The sequence below is a fragment of the Macrosteles quadrilineatus genome, unplaced genomic scaffold (genome assembly GCF_028750875.1).
Source record: "Macrosteles quadrilineatus isolate MER2022 unplaced genomic scaffold, UCM_ALF_1.0 Scaffold_1__1_contigs__length_201487025, whole genome shotgun sequence".
In the NCBI taxonomy this organism is placed as follows: Eukaryota; Metazoa; Arthropoda; class Insecta; order Hemiptera; family Cicadellidae; genus Macrosteles; species Macrosteles quadrilineatus.
The window spans coordinates 144,725,087-144,746,661 of record NW_026542594.1 but is presented as its reverse complement, the minus strand read 5'-3'; the positions used below and the strand labels follow the sequence as shown (position 1 = coordinate 144,746,661).

General features: G+C 33.4%; 1 protein-coding gene across 1 annotated transcript in view; it reads right to left on the bottom strand.

Moving 5' to 3' along the window:
• Positions 1–21,575, bottom strand: part of LOC128986383 (adenylosuccinate synthetase) — a 39,806-nt gene that overhangs the window by 17,645 nt on the left and 586 nt on the right. Inside the window, exons 2-7 of the mRNA XM_054406739.1 lie at positions 13,260–13,362; positions 5,872–6,002; positions 4,217–4,365; positions 1,020–1,225; positions 371–525; positions 48–172 (exon numbers count right to left, since the gene is read on the bottom strand). Of these exons, the coding sequence (XP_054262714.1) occupies positions 48–172; positions 371–525; positions 1,020–1,225; positions 4,217–4,365; positions 5,872–6,002; positions 13,260–13,362 (869 nt within the window). The remainder of the gene's footprint in view (positions 1–47; positions 173–370; positions 526–1,019; positions 1,226–4,216; positions 4,366–5,871; positions 6,003–13,259; positions 13,363–21,575) is intronic.

Here is a 21,575-nt window from a genome sequence, read left to right as displayed (position 1 = left end):
ATCAATCTTGAGTAGGTACACATTGCACAGTAGGTGAGGTAGCTTACTTGGTATAACCATTGACCATGGATGTGTACTGCAACAGAGGGACGTCCAGCCAGCCGCATCTCCGCTTACGTTTGGTCGTCACTCCAATCTCTCCTCCTCTGGTCTGGAGCAGATCCCCCACATCCTAGAGATCAACACCACACATTGATTAATCTACCAAAGAAAGAAATCTGCCATTTATGAATTATGTAACAACAGATTTTTACAAGTCTACGGCTTATTTTAAAGGTTTGTTTTTTAGCAGTATAACAATTCAACACATTTTAAACTAAAATCAACACACTTTTAACACACAGCCTATTGTAACTTGAGTTAAACTTACATCTTTAAGTTCAGTAGGAAAGGGGCCGTCTCCCACCCTAGTAGTGTATGCCTTGACGACTCCCACTACCTCTCCTATGGTGGAGGGAGGTAAGCCGAGTCCAGTGCAAACTCCTCCTATACTGCAGTTGGACGATGTTACATATGGGTAAGTTCCTGGAAAACAGAAAAAGTATACTTATTGTTTTACTAGAACATCAAGATTTAGTTTTGAAAATAGTATGTTGTATACTGTGGACATTTCCCATCACAATAAGTAAATACCCACGCCGCAGCAAACCTACAGACCAGGTAAATTTCAATTAGTCTGATTGGGCTTAAACAAACTTTAATATTTCTATAAACAAGTCACATTATTCCCCATTTTAAGAGCATTGGATTTAACATTTAACAAGTGCTAAGATTTGCAGCTACAGGGAAGGAGAAAGGGTTTTTTGATAAAACGTTAGTAGTATAGATGAAATTTGATCTGTATACATCCATAAACAGCAAACTACAACAGTTTTCTTTTTCTCTATTAAAATAACACGAGAATTTGAAATGTACAGTTTTTTTTCATCCCTAACCTAATTATACAACAATACTTGTTTTTTAAGCTCTGCATGATTGTTTTCAAAGTTTTTAGGTTCTATGAAAGTGAAAGTAGATACCAAAGTCAATGTCTAACATGGCAGCATTGGCTCCCTCCACCAGGATACTCTTGCCTTGCCGCAGAGCTGAGTGGAGGTAACTGACAGTCTCCACAACCAGTGGTCGTATCACATCAGCAAACTGTTGGTAGCGCTTCAGCTCTGCCTCCACATCCACCTCCAGCGACGGGAACATACGTTGATACGACTCTACCAGGCTCTTGTACCTGCAACATTTAAGTTATCTTACAGTTCAGTAGTTCTATTAGACTTAGCTACATCACTCTCTTCTTTAACCTTTAACATCACTCTCCAAAAATCATGAACATTTATTATTTAATGTAAGAAATTTGGTACACATCAAAGTATTGCGTTTAGTATGTAAGACTGTTTGCGAGCAAGGGAACTCTGGCGATGAGCTCAATAGTTTCCCAAGTCACTGCTTATGCCGCCACTGTCGCTTTTGGCACAGTGATTAGTGAGGGTAGCAAGGACTGACCTAATCAATTGCACAAGGTGATTTACAAAAATAAAGTTATAAACCTAACGGTCATAGGAAACAACAACATAACTTGGAATTAATTGAAAGAAGTTAATTGTTGTTACCCTCAGAAAATGACATATGAACTAAAATAGTGTATATATTTCAAATTTATAAGTTTAACATAAACTAGCAGTTACCCGGCGTGCGTTGCTGCGCTAACAACTATTATTTTAAATAGTAATTTGTCCTTTACGATAAATAATAAAAATGTATACCAAAAACAAAAATAGAATATTTATTTTACTTAATTGCCAGTGGATCAACAATGTTTTTGTTTTTTTTCATTAGGTGTATAAATGCATGAGTCTTTAGGTGTACCTAACACCACGTGAGCACGCAACATACAACGTGTGAAAAGCATGCATTTTCTAAATTTAAACCGGCGATAGTCAGGGATTGCCTTAGTGCCTTATAATGGTGATTGTGAAAGCAAGACGCAAAGGAAATTGTAGTCGCTTTAAATCAAAGGGTAAGTCGGATGAAATCATCGGTATTCTTGGGATAAAGGCTATTTCTCCTTTGAAACTTACCACTGATGATTGTTGCTTCGATCAAGTTTGATGTCATTTTTTTTAAATCGTCCGTCTGGTTCTACTGCACAGCTTGGGTGGATTTAAGTTTCGCATTAGTATTATTGGAGTTCCTTCTTTTAATGACAGTAATGTAGTAGGTCAATGACAAATTGGGAGGCATTTGAATATCTGAGATAGCACGCACGATTATTATTCGCATAATAATTTATACTAGACGTCGTCCAGTGGTCGAAACTCGACCAAAATATGCAATGTACAGACTTCTCTATGTTCACACCACACTGTGAATAAAACATGTGATTGGAGTTTCTTCCATTTGTTTTTATTTTCTTTTTGTATTTCGTCACCAGCATGGCAACCCATAAGATCCATGTTAATTTTTTCAAAGTTTTAAATTCATTTTCTGTGTTTATTTTTGAACCTATTTTAATTTATAAAGGCATTCTGCACATCTACAGCAAAATATCTTTCCAACAGTATGCGTAGATTTTCCCTGCGATGCACACGAGCTGAGAAATGGTTTTAAAGAAACATGCTTGCCTATTAATATATAGATTAGGTTGTGTGGGTATAGAACAAAAGATAAAAATATCAAGGCATTGCCATAACTTTTATTGTTTATAATATTTTAATAAAGGTTTTTACTTTTAATGTTGACATATTTAATAGTGGAGAATTTAAACGTTGTTGAGTGCACAAGTGTGCTTAATATATTTGTATATTGGTGTTATTGGGGCTTAAGAGGGTTCCCTACCCCCATTGAAAAACGTCAGAAAACCGCTTCGCGCGGTATCATATAGCGATTCTAGTTTTGACATTTAAATTGTGAACCAAACACCATTTTGTACATAAAGAGTGGTTCTACTAAGTTTGCTTTTTAAAAAATGTCTATGCTTACGCAATCAAGGGCAACGACTTGTCAAAGTTAGTGAACTTTACAGTTAAAGTTCACTAACTTTAACAAGTCGTTGCCCTTGATTGCGTAAGCATAGACATTTTTTAAAAAGCAAACTTAGTAGAACCACTCTTTATGTACAAAATGGTGTTTGGTTCACAATTTAAATGTTAAAACTAGAATCGCTATATGATACCGCGCGAAGCGGTTTTCTGACGTTTTTCAATGGGGGTAGGGAACCCTCTTAATATATTTGGACTTATCTAAGAGTAAAATAGTTTTCTGTGCTGCATTCTGTGGAAAAAGTGTGGCACTATTTCAAATCATGACTAATACAGAATGTTGTGATTATTAAAACCTACAAAACAGTTGGTGAAATTAAACATCTGCTTTTAAATTATATTTATTTGTAAAAATTTTAGTTCCAAAAGTCTGACATTCGACCCCTCTGGGGTGGAGCCCTTTTAATGGATCTGCACCAAACTTCACATAAACCACAAACCATCCTTGTAATAGTGCTCAATAATGCCTTCAAGTTTCATTACAATCTTCCAAGCGATTTCGGAGTCCATAGGGATATACATACATACATACATACATACATCCTCTTTTATAGATATAGATTTTTGAAATATTAGGATGAAATTACAATAATCTTCTAAAAATTAATTAAAAGGTATGGTAACAAATTTTAATTTTTGTCAGACCTGTAGTTCAGCCTCTAGGTTTGAACCAACATTTGACAAGATGGCCACTCAAGTCCCACATTATTCAAAAGAATCATACATTTTAATTTCTTATTTAACATGTAATCCAATCAAGATAAAGTTTTTATAGGTAATTTTTGACCAAACACTGTTATCAGGAGAAGGATGACGCCATATTCTCTACTTTCTATAAATTATTTAACATGTCAGATTAGATAAGCATGATTGGTTTGAAGTAGAGTTAGAACCTTGAAAACACTACACAAGTTTATGTTTCCAATAGCATTAAGGAGCATGAGAACACTTTCTTCAGTGAATCAAAGTTGTGTCTATAAAACCAGTGGATTTTATAGTAGTGTCAATTTAATTATAACTATAAAAAAGGGCTTTTAGTCAATTTACATTTATAAAACATTTTTTGTCAGTTTATCATCCATTAACCTAGAGGCAAATAATTGTCTTATGTCATAATTAAAAGAACATACATTTTTTCTACCTTTATAAGGCTTCTTAACATAATAGAGTAAAGGTCAACAAACTTTTCAGAGAAGGTTTTGAAGTCCCCAAGCAGATCAGCTATCCTCAGTCCATTTCTGGTAGCTTTAGACGAGTAGGCAGGACCAATGCCCTTCTTGGTGGTTCCCAAAGACTGCTTGCCCTTCTCTTGTTCTTGCAAACCATCGACTTGCTAGAACCCATCATAACATCAGTAGGTATAGTGAAGAGAATGTAGACTTGTATCTTGTCTCGTGGAACATTAAATTTTTAAATTCACTTTATTAACTTTTTGCAAAACTCTGTAGAGTATACTACCGATAATGCATAAAAGGATTAACCACAATTATTGGAAAAAAATCAAATAAAATTATTTTTATTCACTTTATACATTTTACATACATGAATAGTAAAACTATATACTGAATAGTAAAAACTATATAATGTTAAAGTACCAAACAGCGACGACCATGATGTTTAGTGGGAGGCCCATCATTGCGTGGGCAGACTCGAGTTACTACTGTTAATTTCACTGACCACCAATTACATCCAATGAGTTGATACGTCTTTTTTGGTAATATTTACAGCCAATGCACGAATGAAAGATCTTAACATGCAATACTATTATTTAAATACCAATTCCTTAAGTGACTTGCAGATGACATTTTCAACTATTACATATTAAAAATAAAAAATTTTAAAGTTTTAACCGTCGATAGTTTGTCACTCTGTGTAGTTCGACACTGACTGAGGCTTGAACACAGGCCTAAATTTTAGAATGCTGCCGACTAAAAGCCTTGCAGTCAAAACAGAAAAACCTGCTGGTGGTTACAAAAGCTTTCTTAAGCTTAACAAAAGAAGTTAACAACTTGAATAAAAGATTACAGGAAAGTTATACTACGTGATATACACCGTTAGAAAGGTAAGATTCTCAAGTTTTTCCCATATATTACAAGTGCTCAATATGGGTCCTCGGCTTATTTTAGACACATTTATTCTAAAAATAAATTCTGCCCAAACTTTTTCAAGAATGGTCTCATTGGCACTTTGTACTGCAGTAGTAATACGATTTCGGAGCTCCATAAGGTTCAATGGCAAAGGAGGAACAAAAACTTTGTCTTTCACATTCCCCACAAAAAAAGTCACAAGTGGACACTGGTGGCGACTGAGTTCTCTCTAATTCTAACACACAAAAAGACTTTTCAGAGAGCGTATTGACCATTTTTAAACAAATCAATAAATAATGTCTTTTGTCACATGTTTGTATTGTTGACAGCAATCAGCTGTTTGAGACAAAACTTAAGGTGTTTTCCGACTCACTGGTACCAACCGCAGCGATGTCGGACCCGTAGTTTTCGATAAATTGATGTTCAAAGTTGTTCACTTCTTTTATGTTCACCATGTGTTTAATAAATTTGGGTGATTTCTATATAAAACTTGTGTTTTTACTTTCATGTATATTAAACTCCATTTACTCCCTATAGTACGACATTTCGATAGTTCGACACCCCCCACAAAGTGTCGAACTATCAGGGTTCTACTGTATTTGAAGTCAATGATAGTTATTACGAGCTTTTTAAGTTAGGATTGCATTAATCACGATTGTGATTATACTGTACACAATTACTCAGCCACTCTCTATGATGGATAATAGGGAATCTAATCTACTGTATGGACAGATGTGTATTAAGTGATTTACCTGATGGAAATCAAAAACAATGTGAGCTCTGTCTGATATCAATAACCGGTTCTTCCAATCCTTCAGGCCTTTGTCCTCGTTCTTTTGCAGTTCATCAAATAATCCTGGCAAGTGAATAACCACTCCATTGCCTGAAAATAAACTTTAGTAATCAATTACCACTTTATTTTATTCTCACTTGTACACAAATCAACAACACCACTGATTACAATAGATTCTATTCAGTTATATTCAACACCAATATTTAGGTTTTACTGTAATTGCAATCTCGAGGCTAATAATATTGCAGACTCATTTTCAAATAGGTTTTTTACTTTATTCCCCTATACACAGAATTGATGTCTATATGTGTGTGGATGTGTACAGAGCTATTGACAACATCTGTGGTCCGTTTTTGACCAAATTTGGTATGTGGATTAAATCCATGTTTTTTAGCGAATTTCCTATAAGCTTTTACCGTAGTACTCATCGTAAGACCTGGACCCAGGACCGATTTACTTTTTTGTTTTGAGGTCCCTACAGGCCAAAAACACCGTTTGTTCAAATTCATATATATATATGTGTGTGTGTGTGTCCGTTAGCACGATAACTCGAGCAAAAATGATCCAATTTTGGTGAAATTTGGTATAAACGCATAAACCTACATTTATTTGAACGAATTCGCGAACCAGCATGATCGGATCATGGGAACAGGGGTTTATGGGGGGTTTTATGAGGTAAAACCATTTTTCCCATTTTTGAACCTAGGTAAAAACATAACATTTTGCAATTTCTTTGAAAACCATTTTTTACAGCTTAAAAAAACAAATTATTTAGTATATTGAATCATCATTATGCGCCTAACAGTTACGGAGAAAATTCAAAAAGTTGTAAATTTAAAATCCTTATGTTATTTTATGGAGAATAAATAACTGTTGTAGTTTGCTTGTTTATGAACATATTTTGATCAAATTTGGAAAAAGCATTAATTTCATTCTAAACTACATACGGTATTAACATTAAAAAATAACACTTTTAAACCCTCCCTGTTGCAGCAAACCTAAGTACTCGTTAAACTAATGCTATTTAAATAGGGAATAATTTTGTGGTATTTTAAAGACGATATTTTAGTGTAAATCCAATCAAGCAAATGGACATTCGCTTAGTTTGCAGGTTTGCTGTGGTGGGGGTATTATAGACTTTTTTTAATTTTTTCAAATTTTTGTTTTTAATTGTAACTTTCCATAAGAACCTATAAAAACAAAAATTCTGATTTTTACAAAATTAAGTATGTTATGGACATTTTAACTATAAATGAAATGGTATAACCATAACCCAAATATTGTAAAAGTAATGGATCAAAAGTTACTTAATTTTTTAATATTTTACTTATAAAATATCAAAGTTGCTCCCACCCCATCCTCCACATTTATGAGGTTGTATGGGACTCCCACCACATTATAAGGGTTTTTGGCAAGCTAATGAGAGAAAGTATGTGTCAGTTTACTGACACGATTTATTTTATCTTTGCTTGTGTAATGTGGACTAATTTTGAGGCAATGTTAGCTGATAAAGATTTTTTTTCATTTGAGTGGCTTAGTCTGCTTCATTATTCCAATCAAATCAAGGAGATTATATTATAATTTTGTCCAAAAAACTATTAATGGGAGACTTGGACAAATTTTAGAACACATCTCTATATATTATTAAGTGCTATCAACACAATTAAGAATACAACATAAAGAATATGCAGTGTTCAGATACACCACATAAAAACTTTATTGAATTAAGAACTAATTAAAAATGTGGTCCCCTTAACAAGTGAGTATCCTAACAAGATGTAAGATAACAGAGTGTATTAATTATTGTAGTTTAGTGCTGATGACCTTGCATGGTAGATTACACAAGATCAGCTGCATCAAGGCAGTCTCCCAAGCTAGCAATCATCACCTCATCAGAATCTTAACACATTTCAGATAACAGTTATGTTAATAAATATTTTAATAAATTGTACAAAAAAACTAAAAGTGCTATGCAACATACTCTTAGCATTTCAAAACTTATCAGTAGGCAGATAATGGATCCATCGATTCAGAGCTAGGATTATTTATTGCAATTGATTGACGGATACGGTACACAAGTTTTATGAACTCTGTAACTCAATGAAATATGTTGGATTTATCTTCAAACATTTTCCAAATATTTTATATATGAGTATAAAACTAATCTTGTCATTATTCTAGTTTGATTTGCAAAATAAAAATGTGTAGGCCTCCTACATGCAGTTGCAACATTAAAGTTGCTTTATATTCTAACATAATCCTAGGCAATCATTGTCTACATAATTGATTTATTTCGCGTTTTGAATTCCTCTTATAAACATTTCTTTGTGCATGCTTAATGCTACAATGTGATTGGAATATGCTGTTTTGTAGCATTATAAAATGTAATAAATCCAAATAAATTCTCTCTTAATCATGGATCAAGACCCTGATCCTCCTGTTCATACCTGAACATTATCTCTGATAATCAGTCTTAGCTATAATCAGGGGTTTAGTGAAACAAATTGCATTGAACTACTAAAGGAAACTGTGAAATTTTCACAAGTCTAATGTTTTAGAAAACAACTTTAATTCTAACTTGCCGTTCTTTAGAATTATGGTTATCACATGTGAGTCACAGTATAAGTTACAATATTAAGTTTTAGATTAAGATGGAGGATTAATAGGCAATTTTACAGAATTTGGTTAATTTATAACCACCAAACTAGACTAGGCCTATATATTTGCTTAAGGTTAACTGTGTAGAGCTAATAGTAAAACACTTAGACTAATCAAAATTCCAGTTGCTTTGTCATGAAGAATAAAAAAGTTGCTATATATGTGTTGTCATCAAATATGAACCATGAAAAGTGCTAACAGCCGTGAAAATACAGCAGTGACAACAACAAAGTAACTGTCCATGTTATTGACCTTGCCTGTAGTACTTTACATTGCAGACTCAGGTCTAAACCTCTGATTGGATTTGTACCCCTTGAGTCAAAATAGCCTAAGCAAGTACGCTGACTTACTGTTGATCTCATGGTAAGACCTCGACCCAGGACTGGTTTACTTTTTCGTTTTGATGTGCCCAGAGTCAAAAAACACCATCCGTTCAAATTCATATATATATATAAGTATATATATCATACTTCATACTTATAAGTGAATCATTATGTGTTAATTTTGTTTGTTTGTTTGTTTGTTAATTTGTTTGGAGCTCAATCACGCATCAACTACTAACTATTAAACTACTACAGGTCAGATTGGGCTGAATTTTACATGATGAGCCACACATTACCACAAACACATGTGGTTGGTACATGTGGTTGGCTCACATTACCAATTAATATTATACAGTAGAACCTCTTTAATCCGAACCCCTGTAATCCGAACGTCCACTAATCCGAACGCCTCATTGCTGTACTCTATACTCAGAAAAGTATTTTTTTTTTAATACTGTATTTATTGATATACGCACCGTAATTATTTTAATTGTAATGCACAGTACTGTTTATTCCCTATGTTTACAACTGTATTAAATAAACACTGAATGAATTTTACTTTATAAAGCATTTTCACTTTTCCCTAGCTATTGTTATGTAAAAACAACAATATGTTCTGTAATCCGAACTATTCAATAGTCCGAACCACCCACGGTCCCAATTAGTTCGGATTAAAGAGGTTCTACTTTATGATCAAGTCATTGACTTGGGTGGAAGGAGGAATTAAAATTACAGATGAGAAAGTTTAAGGTAAGTCAATGACGTGAAAACTACTTGGCCTTAATTGAACAGATTTTTTCCGTGCATAGAGCAAATATACTACTGTATAGGCTTAATGGACACAGTCATTTTTTTTTTAATACTCTCCTAAGGCTCTGTCTTATTTTGCAGCCGCTTGGGTCAAAATACCCACATAGATGGCGTCCTCATCTCAATTAATTGATAATTGCCAAATTAATATAAAATGGTTTTAAAATTATTTTGTTGGCGCTTTGTCAAAACTGTGGACATTTATTTATGAGTTAATAACTTTCCTGCAGCAGATCTATAGAACATGATCCTACCATCTTTAGCGTTCTTTTCCCGTTGCGAAGTACGGGTATGGTGGCTATGTATAATGTGTCTGTTAACGATAACTTGAGTAAAAATCATCCGATTTTGATAAATTTGGTACAACAGTATAAACATGTAAACCTACATTTATTCAAACTAGTTTGCAAACCAGCATGATCTGACTATGGGAACTGGGGTTTATTGAGGTTTTATGGGGTAAGAATTGGTTTTCCTATTTTTAACCCTAAAAAAAGATAAAATTTTTCACTTTATTTGCAAACAATTTTGTAGAGCTTAAAAGCAAATAATTTAGTATGCCTATATTGAAAAGTGTTTGTACAGTTATTTATTAGTTGTGGAAAAAATTTAAAAAGATATAAATTAAAAATTCCCATGTAATTTTAATGGAGAATAAGTAAACTCTCATAATGGTTTGCTTGTTTATGGATATATTTTGATCAAACTTGGCAAATTTATTATTTTTAAACAAAGCTATTAGGCCTAATATTTTACTAAAATACCCCTGCCGCAGCAAACCTGCCGACTAAGCAAATTTCCACTTGTATGAATTGATTTTCAATTAAATCTATTTAAATAACATTAGGTCTAACGAGTCTGGACCTAGGTTTGCTGCTACAAGAAAACTAATTATGTGTATTTTTTTATAAAATATTAATAGCTTAGTACAAAATAAATATATTTGCCAAGTTTGATAAAAATATATCAATAAACAAGCAAAGTACAACATTTTTTTACAATATTCTCCATAAGAATAACACGGGAATTTTTAATTAACAATTTTTTTAAATTTTCTCCGTGATCAATAACCGTAAAAAAACGCTTTGATATAGCCTACTAAATTATTTGTTTTTTTAAGCTCTTTTAAAAGGTCTGGAGAGAAATAGGGAAATTTTGTGTTGTGTTGTGAGGGTAAAAAAAGAGAAAAACCATTATTTACCCCATAAAACCCCGTTCCCATGGTCCAATCATGCTGGTTTGCAAACTCATTCAAGTTTATCTCGCCTTTACATCTTTAAACCAAATTTCATCAAAATCAAACCAAAATTACTCAAGTTCACGGGCGTATATATAATATACTAGCAGAGTACCCGTCCTTTGTACGGGGTTGGAATATAATTATAAAATGCTTATTGCAGTTATAAGTTACTCAAGCTTTGCGTTTGCAATAAGGGAGGACACAGTTTGATAAAATTTGCTTTTTTAAATTTACAGTATTCTATAGTATTACACATCTACCATAGCCATAATGTTCTACCACTTCACCTAAACAATAGAGAAAAATAAATTATCAACAATTCGCAAAATATCACAAATTATTCATGAAATGAGAAACATAAACATAACTCTAAACAATCCTACTTTGACAGTTCTCATTGCGAATCACAGTTTTTTGTTGCTGCTTAGTTCAAATTAGCTGTTTTCATAAATGCAAAAAAATATAGTGCTACTCCCCTATGGGGAAGTTCGCTAAAACACATTCCTATTACTCTCCCTGTAGCACCAAATCCTAATAATCATTAAACCTAATAATGTTATTTAAATAGATTTAAGTAGAAATAAAATCAGGTCAGGGTTTAAGCTGTGGTAGCATTTTTAGCATTTTGCTATACACAACTTAAAAACTAAAAACTAAATAAAAACGCCACACATTGATTTTGCAGGTCTTAAAGCAAATTTGCTACAAATCAAAATTAAGATGTAATATTCAAACATGTGATATTACTGTATTTTTTTTTTTATTAATGCTAAAAGAATAATACTTTTGCTACAGTTGTCTGAGAGTTTGTAGCATTTTTGCTAAAACAAATTTCATCCCAGCCTATAACCTGAATCAGGCATTTGGAAATTTGCTTAGTCAGCAGGTTTGCTGTTGGGGGGTATCTTAAATATACAATTACCTTGACAGTGCAATTTTGTATTAATAATAGAGCTGATAAACTTCGGTAATGTTTATTTTATGAAATTGAACTTTTTGGGCAAAACTCAACACATGGTAACGAGGAACATGATATTTAGCGTTAAGTCCAACAACTTCCATAGAATTATAGATAAAGGAATTAAATATCTAGACCGTCAGTTGTGCTGCAGTTACCATAGGTTCTGACGCACACCGCTGGGAGCGCCATGTAGTTACGGCTTACATGCTACGTAACTACACGGCACTCCCAGTGGTTTGCGCCAGAACCTATAGTAACCATGATAAGCACGTTTCAAAGGTTAAATATACATTAACTACATTAATTTTTTTTTTGTTTTGTACGAAGCTAGTAGTATTTTATACCATGACACTACCAGATATTGCCTTTTAGCGAATTTCCCTATAGGGAAGTAGCTATTACCGTAGGTCTCATGGTAAGACCTAAGCCCGGGACCGATTTACTTTTTCATTTTGATGTCCCCAGAGGCCAAAAACAGCATTTGTTCAAATTTTTATATATCTATATATATGTGTCCATCTGCACGATAACTTGAGTAATTTTTGTCCGATTTTGATAAAATTTGGTTTGAAGGTGTAAGGCGGGATAAACTTGAATGAGTTCGCGAACCAGCATGATCGGACCATGGGAACGGGGCTTTACGGGGGGTTTTATGGGGTAAAAATTGGTTTTTCTTACTTTTGACCCTCAAAACACAAAATTTCCCAATTTCTCTTTAGACCTTTTTAAAGAGCTTAAAAAACAATTAATTTAGTATATAAAAGTATTTTTGTTCGGTTGATAGTAACGGAGAAAATTAAAAAAATTTTAAATTCCAATGTTATTCTTATGGAGAATATTGTAAAATGTTGTAGTTTGCTTGTTTATGGATATATTTTGTATTTTGATCAAATTTATTTATTTTGTACTAAGCTATCAATATTTTACAAAAAAACACACTTTATTAGTTTCCTTGTAGCAGCAAACCTAGGTACTCGTTAAACCCAATGTTATTAAAATATATTTAATTGAAAATCAATTAAGACAAATGGAAATTCGCTTAGTCGGCAGGTTTGCTGCGGCGGGGGTATTATGACCATAGCAGGGATTGATATTCAGTTAGCTTGTTACTAAAATAAAAGTTTTATTGCTGCTATTAATTAGGAATACATTAAACTATACTTTGTATGACTATGCTATGCTTATGGTTTAATCAGATTTGGGAATTTACTTGATTTGAAGTATACTGTATAAAGATATCAAGACTATCAGAAAGGAGCCTAATGATTCAGAGTTTTCTTTAAACTCAGCCAAAATAAAAGATCATTTGCTGAATGACTTAGTACTGTACAACATAATTATACCTACTGACTTACCAATAACTGACTTGCACTTGGGGTTGATGATTCCACTTGGTAGCAGATGAAAGTCAAACTCCTGAGCTTCTACCACAACTGTGTGACCTGCATTGTTGCCTCCCTGTAATCCACATTCTAGTCTCAGGACTCTCAATAAAAATATAGAAAAGTGGGAATGTTGTTTGTAAGCATTTGGCTATGTGTGTGTGGATGTATACAGAGCTTCTGACTACACCTGTGGACAGACTTTGAACAAGTTTGGGGTGCTAATCCATCTCCGGGAGTTGGTTTTTAATTTTGCCTTTTAATTGTGATTTCCACATGAATCAACATAAAATCAGATTTAAAAAAAAAAACTGCTACGGTACAATGATTTTGGTTAAAATTTTGTATGTAAAATGGTCCTTTTAATTCTAAACACAAAAGTGGTGTAAAAATTATGGTTAACAAGTTATTGCGGCTGTTGTGATTTTCCCCATAAAATATCAAATTTACTTCCAACACATGCCTATGATAAGGGTTGTTGATGTTGACACGTTTATGGGAGAAAATATGTGTTTGATTGCTGATGCCATTTATCATGTTTTTTGTTTGTTTTTTTTTTATGAAAACCATAAACAAATTTAGAAACATATTATAAAAAAAGGCGATGTTTAGTTTAAATGAGGTACTTTGTGCATGTGTACATATATCATGATGAACTTTTGTCTCACTAACAAACAACTTCACATATGATGAACTAAACATATAAAAATGAATTTTTACTTATGATGTGTCAGATGTCTGTGTAAGTGTGTCACAGTTAATGAAGATCCCACGAAATGATCAAGACTATTTCGGCCCTCTTATTTAGAGTCTTCCCTAAAACTATGGGCACCAAGCCATAGTAGTAGGAACGATGTAGGCCTACATGATATGTAGAATTATATTTAATTACAATAGCCTAATTAGGCCTATTGTAATTTAACATGTGACTAAAACACACAAATTATAACATAGTTTTCACATGAATGGGTTTGAAATAGATAAATGTGAAGTGGAAATAGTATATTTCGTACCTAGGGCCTAAAATGAGGTTTTGCCGGCTCGAGATAGTTTTTAAGTTCGAGACAAATTCGAGAACAAACGCTCGAGAGCTGCAAAACCATTACGGTCCGTGGTATGAACGCTATTTTTCATCACACTAGGCCTATAGCCTATTACCACTATACACCACAACAATAATGCATACAACAGTCAACACAACTATATCTTTAAGGTTATTTGAAGAAATAATTTGAAGGAATTAGCAAAAATAATAATAAATAGTTGCTAGGCAGCAGTGAAAATAAAACAAGTCCATTGCAATGCTATGGATACTGATTGTGTATTTAATATGCATTCATAACATACAAATTTATTACAATTTGGGAATTTTACAAAAAAGAGTAGGGTACCGGTCCAATCAGAGTTTGACAATTAATTTTTATACTAATATATTTAAGTAAGCGAACAGCTGACTTTTGGCCCTAGGGATGTAAAAACCCGTTCAGTCCCCAAATAACGATGACAGCTGGCATAGCCAGCAATACGTAGCTTCCGGCCTCCAATAAACATTTGTAAAACTGCTAAAAATATAGTAGTGTGGTGAAAAATACATTATTGAGGACAATGTATGCATGTGACAAATGCATTTAATTTTACAAACAGCATGAAATAAGCGTAAAGTACTCGTTCAAACAAATGTAGGTTTACTTTATGTACCAAATTTTATCAACATCGGATGTACGTTTTGTTTGGGTTTTTACTTACGGACCCACACACACACATAAGTATATGAATTTGAACGGATATGGCTTTGGACCTCTGAGGACATCATGGGGTTTGGGACTGAGTGTAGATGAGTAGAGACTAAGAAGGTTCTTTAATACTGAATGAATATGTACAATATATTAAAGGGAGTAACATGAAAAGGGCTAAAAAGGCATATACAAAAATTAATACAGATAGGTAATCAGGATTAATTTAATTCACTCATATTCAATGCTCAGTTAAGTTCTAACAAAATAAAACGTTGGTAAAAATATGAATTCGGAAGGTATCCAGTTTAAAGATCATAATTCTATACAATGATAAAATATTTGACTCAATAATTTAGGTGTGCAGAGCAGAGTATTTTGGTTTGTCATATATTTTTATGTTTATGGTAACTTCAAGTTGTTATTGACAAAGGTTATGAGGACAAGGTTTTATTTATGGGCACGGAATATTCTACCATCCCTCCTTTGACATGCATTGTACTGACTGGTACTGAAGTGAATTACTTAATTCAATAATGAGTTCTATTGTTATGTCAGTCACGGTAAAAGACCATTACCAAGCAGAACTTCGAGCCAAATAAATGTTATGTTTTCATCATTCTCATTCTTTAAGAAACTTTGGTTTTTAACATTTCCTACAACGTTATATTGCAATCTTTTTAATACCAGAGTAATTAAATGTTTTTTATTCTTTTTTCAAAAGTGGTTGTATTCAAACCCTAGCTATAGATTTTTTACAGCTCAAACACTAAGTTTTGGGTTTCAACTATTTCTATAACTCTTTGATTATATTTCAATACTCTTACATTTATTCAAACAAAAGAAAGGTTCATTTTAACAATAAAGATGCAATAACGTTTCTTGAGTTGGTAATTTATACAGAATTTTTTATAGTTATATCTCAATATCTTAGGGTCTACGTGAATGATTTCTTTATCAACGTGCAAAATGCCAAGCTACATTTATCTCCTTATATCGCTAAAAAACACTTAAAAGATGGTAAATAAATATTATTATTTAATGTAAGGTTGGTGTTCAAGTTAATTGATTTTTCAGTGGCACTAAACCACAATCAGACCATTCAGACCCAATAGATAATTGGCAATAAAAATCCTGAATTAATGAGCCATGAGAATGGCCATTACAAAATTAACCAAATATCATTACTATTTCATCGTCTCCATAATTTTGTTCTAGAAAATGAATGCACATATACAAAGTGGACATATCCAAGTTCGTTTGGCTCATCTATCCGACCAATTTTCATGATTGAGGTCTCAAATTGAAGGCATGAACACACAGATTTGCCATCAAGCATTGGCATATATTTATCTATGATCCCACTCGGTTTATACGTAAACAAAATTTCCTCTCCATGCATTTCTTATGAGAGTTAAATTTTGTTTCTCTTTTCTGAATTCGTTTGGCTTTTCTACCCCACCGATTTTCATGATTGAGGTCTCAAATTGTAGGCATGCACGCAAAGATTTCACATCTAGCATCAGCATAATTTGATTCATTTTTTAATTTAAGATTAAGTTTACTTCAATTTAAAATGTATTTCAACAGTTATAATTATATAGGTAATCCTATATATTTTGGTCCAAGAACCTTCAGTGAAATACTGGCTTTCTTTTAAGCTATTAGTTATTTAAATCGGATGAGCTTCAAGCAAACGCAAGATGAACAACCAACATAAAAATTATTTTTCATAAGGGTTTTCTATGATAACAAATCAATAGCTCCAGTATTGTTCATGTTGTTTAAATGTATTAGACTCAAAAATATCAGTAAATTATAGGCTAAAGATACTGTATTACTCAATAAAAAATCATAAATTTAATTATTTCTCGGATATATTTATTTTAATGCTGCGGAGCAGCATGGGTCCTCTATAGTCAGGGATTAAATTACTTACATTTTCTATGGAAATCTTTTTTAATTGATGATAATCAAATACATAGGCTACAATTATTGTAAGAAAAAATGAAAACCTATATAAAAAGTACTACGGTATATATATATTATTAATTAATACAGTTCAAATTATTGAAATAAATGCAATGGTATGCAAAACCTCAAATCAAACATAATCTGAATAGAATGTACTGAATAAAAGAAAACCACATTATCATATTTAGATATAAGATCCTAATAGGTAAACATTAAATGGCATTCACCTGGATTTTGCTCAAGCAAATGTCTTGAAAATGTCATTAAAGTCTATTTTTCTAGCCTCATTGTTTTCAATTGACATGATCGCCACTCATCAAACTAAGCTAACAGCTTAGCTGAGACTGCCGTAGGAAAAAAACTTGACCTTACAGCCTGTCCCTGCTCCTCATTTTTTGTTCTCTCTGAGTGAGCATGTTTTATGTCTAGGTATTGTTATATTAACGTCTAGATGTACATTTAGAGATAAGGCTGGCAAAAAAATTTACTTTAATAGATTCAGGGGTGCCCATCCCCCCCAAAGCTCACGTCGCAGAATCCCCCCCAAATTCGTTGTTTAACCCATGCCGGAAGGTCTGGGGGCTAACCGAACATAACTGGCCAGTTATGTTTATAATGCGGGGAGGGAAGGGGTGCCCCCGACACTTCTTTAAATTTATGGGAATTTAAGCGTTTGAATCAAAATTTTAACCCAATTTAAATGGACAATTTTCCTTTAAAACTCTAGTAGCAAACTATTTGTTAGTTTAATTTCAATTTAAATGAGTTGGATTTTTAACATGCACACAATTTGAATCAAAATTGGCCATGTATGTTTTTTATCAGATTTTCCATGAGTTAATAGGTTTTAAAAGGGAAAATCACAAAAGTTGCAATAACTTCTGAACCATAATTTTTACGGCATAGAGGGTTTATACAATTTTGTCATAGTCAAAACACATGTTAATTATTAACATGTTAATTTTTAATCAAAATCGTTCGGGCCAATTCTGAGAAAATTTTATTCATCCATTATTTTATAGGGTTTTATGGAATATCACTATTAAAAATCCAAAATGAAAAAAAAAACATCTGGAGAGACCATGGATTGGTACCTAAAATACCAAATGTCATCTAAATCGGACTCGGACCACAGGCGTGGTCTGTAGCTCTATACCATACATACACACATACACACATCACTTCGAAAACCACTTTTTTGGGATCAGGGTTTTTACATAAACAATTCTTTTACCATATTAAATTGTAGGGGAGAAAGTACTTGAAGTTATGTCAAAAAGTTTGAGATATTTTCTAAATTGCCCTTTAATCCACTTCTGAGTTTGGTCCTTTTTAAATAAGTGTAAAATATTCAGTCTCAAAAATATTACTAGGCCTAAACTTAATAGTATATTTCGTGCCTAGGGCCAAAATGAGGTTTTGCTGGTTCGAGGTAGTTTTTAAGTTCGATACGAGGTCGAGAACTTAAAACGATCGAGAACTGCAAAACCATGTCCGTGGTACGAACGCTATTATTCACCACCCCACACTATACCCTATTACCACTAATTCATCTCAATGATAATGCACTGCACACTCATATAGTCAACACAACTACAACTTTAAGGTCATGTGGATAAATAATTTGTGGAATCAGCAAAAATAATAATAAATAGTTGCTAGGCAGCGGTGACAATAAAACAACTCTATTGCAATGCTATGGATACTGATTGTGTATTTAAAACGGGCAGCTGATTTTGCGGCCCTAGGGATGTAAAAACCTGCTCGATCCCCAAATGACGATGACAGCTGGCATGGCCTGCAAAACGTAACTTTCAGCCACCAATTAATGTACCTATATGTAAAACAGTTAAAAACATCATAATGTGGTAAAATAGTATATTACGTTACTAGTCCTGAATCCCGTGCGAGACGAAGTCGAGTAGTGTTTTTTATTTTTTTTATACGAGTCCGGCCAACACATTTTGGACGAGTGACGTACGATAGTTTACGCCATACTACTAAATCCGTTCAAATCCCTATATTACCACCAACTAAAGGATTAAAAATCACTAGTCATAACCTCTAAGAGAGGTTATGTTTTTGTTATAACCACTCATTGCCACCCAAATACAGTATAATCAGCTGATTGGTGTCCGGCAAAACTCATTACAGTACAGTAGTACTGTATGAAACCCCATTTGATTAAGGACAAACAGCTGTTTTCTGGACTAAATCCTTGCATGGGAAGTTCGTCAAAATACAACAATAGTGTAGCAATAGTGTAGTGTGGCGTAAAAAAATAATTATAGATCTATTCTAAGACTAGTAAAATTTGTTTGAAGCTCTTTCTAGATTCAAGAAAAGACAATAACAAATACAATTTATTTAATCCAGAATCATGTGTTTTAGTTCTTGAAGTTAACGTAAACACATAGCCTATCAAAAACCTTAAATAAATTGTCACAGTACTGTATGTCAATTTCTTCCAATGAATAAATGACTCAGGCATAATTATTTGGGAGAGTCAAAATATTATCACAAGCTTTCATGTTGTAAAAATAGCAAAATGATTATCATTATCATAATACTGGTTTTTTATGAATCAAGAATATATTATAATAAATAAACCTAAAAAAACCATCAACAGGTCCTCAAGGCAATGAGACTATTTGAGAATGAGTTCATAATGAAAGGTAAAAACAAACTCAAATTGCAGATACAATTTAATAAGCAACCATAATCCTTTGGCATCAGTTGGCATTGAGTTGTTCTCACTGTCAAACATGATACGAGTCAGAAAGTGGAAATCCACATAAAAGTATCTATATATTTTATAGCAATTATAAAATGATTTATTAATCAAGATAAAATGTCAAACGGGATTTTGATTGCATAATTACCCCAGTAATAAATTAAGGAGGTCGTAAAAATTATCTGATTAATCTTTTATGTGCTTTTAACCAACCACTGGCTTGAATCCCCCCCAAAATCATAAAATCCCCCCCAAATAAAATTCTGATGTCGCATTTTGCGACATCAAACCCCCCTGTGGGCACCCCTGAATAGATTTTCCAAATGTCCACCATTAGCTTGAATGCACACGCAAACTCTCTTCCTTAGCTCTTTCACACAAGCTCTCAAGTTCACTTCTTCCCGAAGATGATTGGCTGCTCTTACAATCCGCTGTCTTAACTCTTCGGCATTGTGTACAGGGGAACGGTAGACTTCTGCTTTGAGAAATCCCCAGACATAGAAATCTATAGGCGTAATGTCTGGGGACGGCAGAGGCCAAGGAACCTTCCCTCCCTTTCCAATCTATACGTGTCAAAGTTGTTTGTTATGTAGGTACTCGCGTACATTACGACAGAAGTGTGGCGGAACACCATCAGCTTGAAAAGTCATTTGCTCACGCAAATTAAGTGGGAAGTCTTCAAGAAGCTCTAGAAGGTCATCACGGAGGAATTGCAGGTACTGATCACCATTTAGTGACAGAGGAAGATCAAGGTATGGACCTACAAGATGGTTACCAATCAAACCAATCCATACATTTATTTTAAACCGGGACTGACTGCACAAGATTTGGGTTTTCAACAAATGTTCAATGTGGTAGTTAAACACGCCATCTTTCGTGAAAGAGGACTCATTGGTCCATAAAATTCTTTTCAAAAATCACCATGGTCATTCTGCTGGATAGAGTTTGGACTCTTGAAATAAAGATGCAGTCCTTCATTAAAAGCAAAAGATTTGAAACAAAACTTTGACTAACACCAAATTCACCAGCAATATTTCTTGTAGGCCTACTAGTACTCGGATTTCTTTCCACAGAGTCCAACACAGCTTCTTCTACGCCAACATCCTACACGAGATTGCCTAGTGCGCCCTTTGCTGGGAAAGCTTCCCTTTTCGGTAAAACATCGATGAACACGAATAAAAGTGCTTGCATTAGGTAATCGTCTCTTAGAAAAACGTCTACTATACTCACAACGGCTCATTTTGCTGAATATCTGTATCGTAGGGATGTTAAGATTTCTAAGGAAGACCCTTTCTTTTTCTTCATTAAAGCTGTGAAACAATTAAATCCTGGAATATTTTAACCACGGTACATTTAGAATTTAGAATGCTATAATTTGTTGTTTTTTTTTTTTATCCTATTAAATAGTTAATTTTTTTTAAAATTTTGTTTCAGTTTATTTACAAATTTAAGATAAACTAACTTAGCCTAACCCATTAGCTACCAACTATACTCATTCCTCAGCTACAGAGTAGTGTGACGGACGGTAGGGAACGTGTTAACACATTAGCTACGAACTATACTCATCCCTCAGCTAACTTACAGAGTAACAGTGTGTGACGGTCGGTAGGGAACGTGTTAACTGATCATATTTACAGCTGATATATTATTTAAAACAATACCTATTAAAAATCAATTGAAAATAATCATAGGCCCTAATTACGATTAAGTTAATCAATATTCCGATCGATATTTTCATTTGAATGAGTGTATGACGTAAAGTGCACCCTCTTTTTGAATAATCTTCTCTAATTGGATAGAGCTTGTACAATGTTGTGTGAAGTGAAATAGTATCCAGAAAGTGTGGAA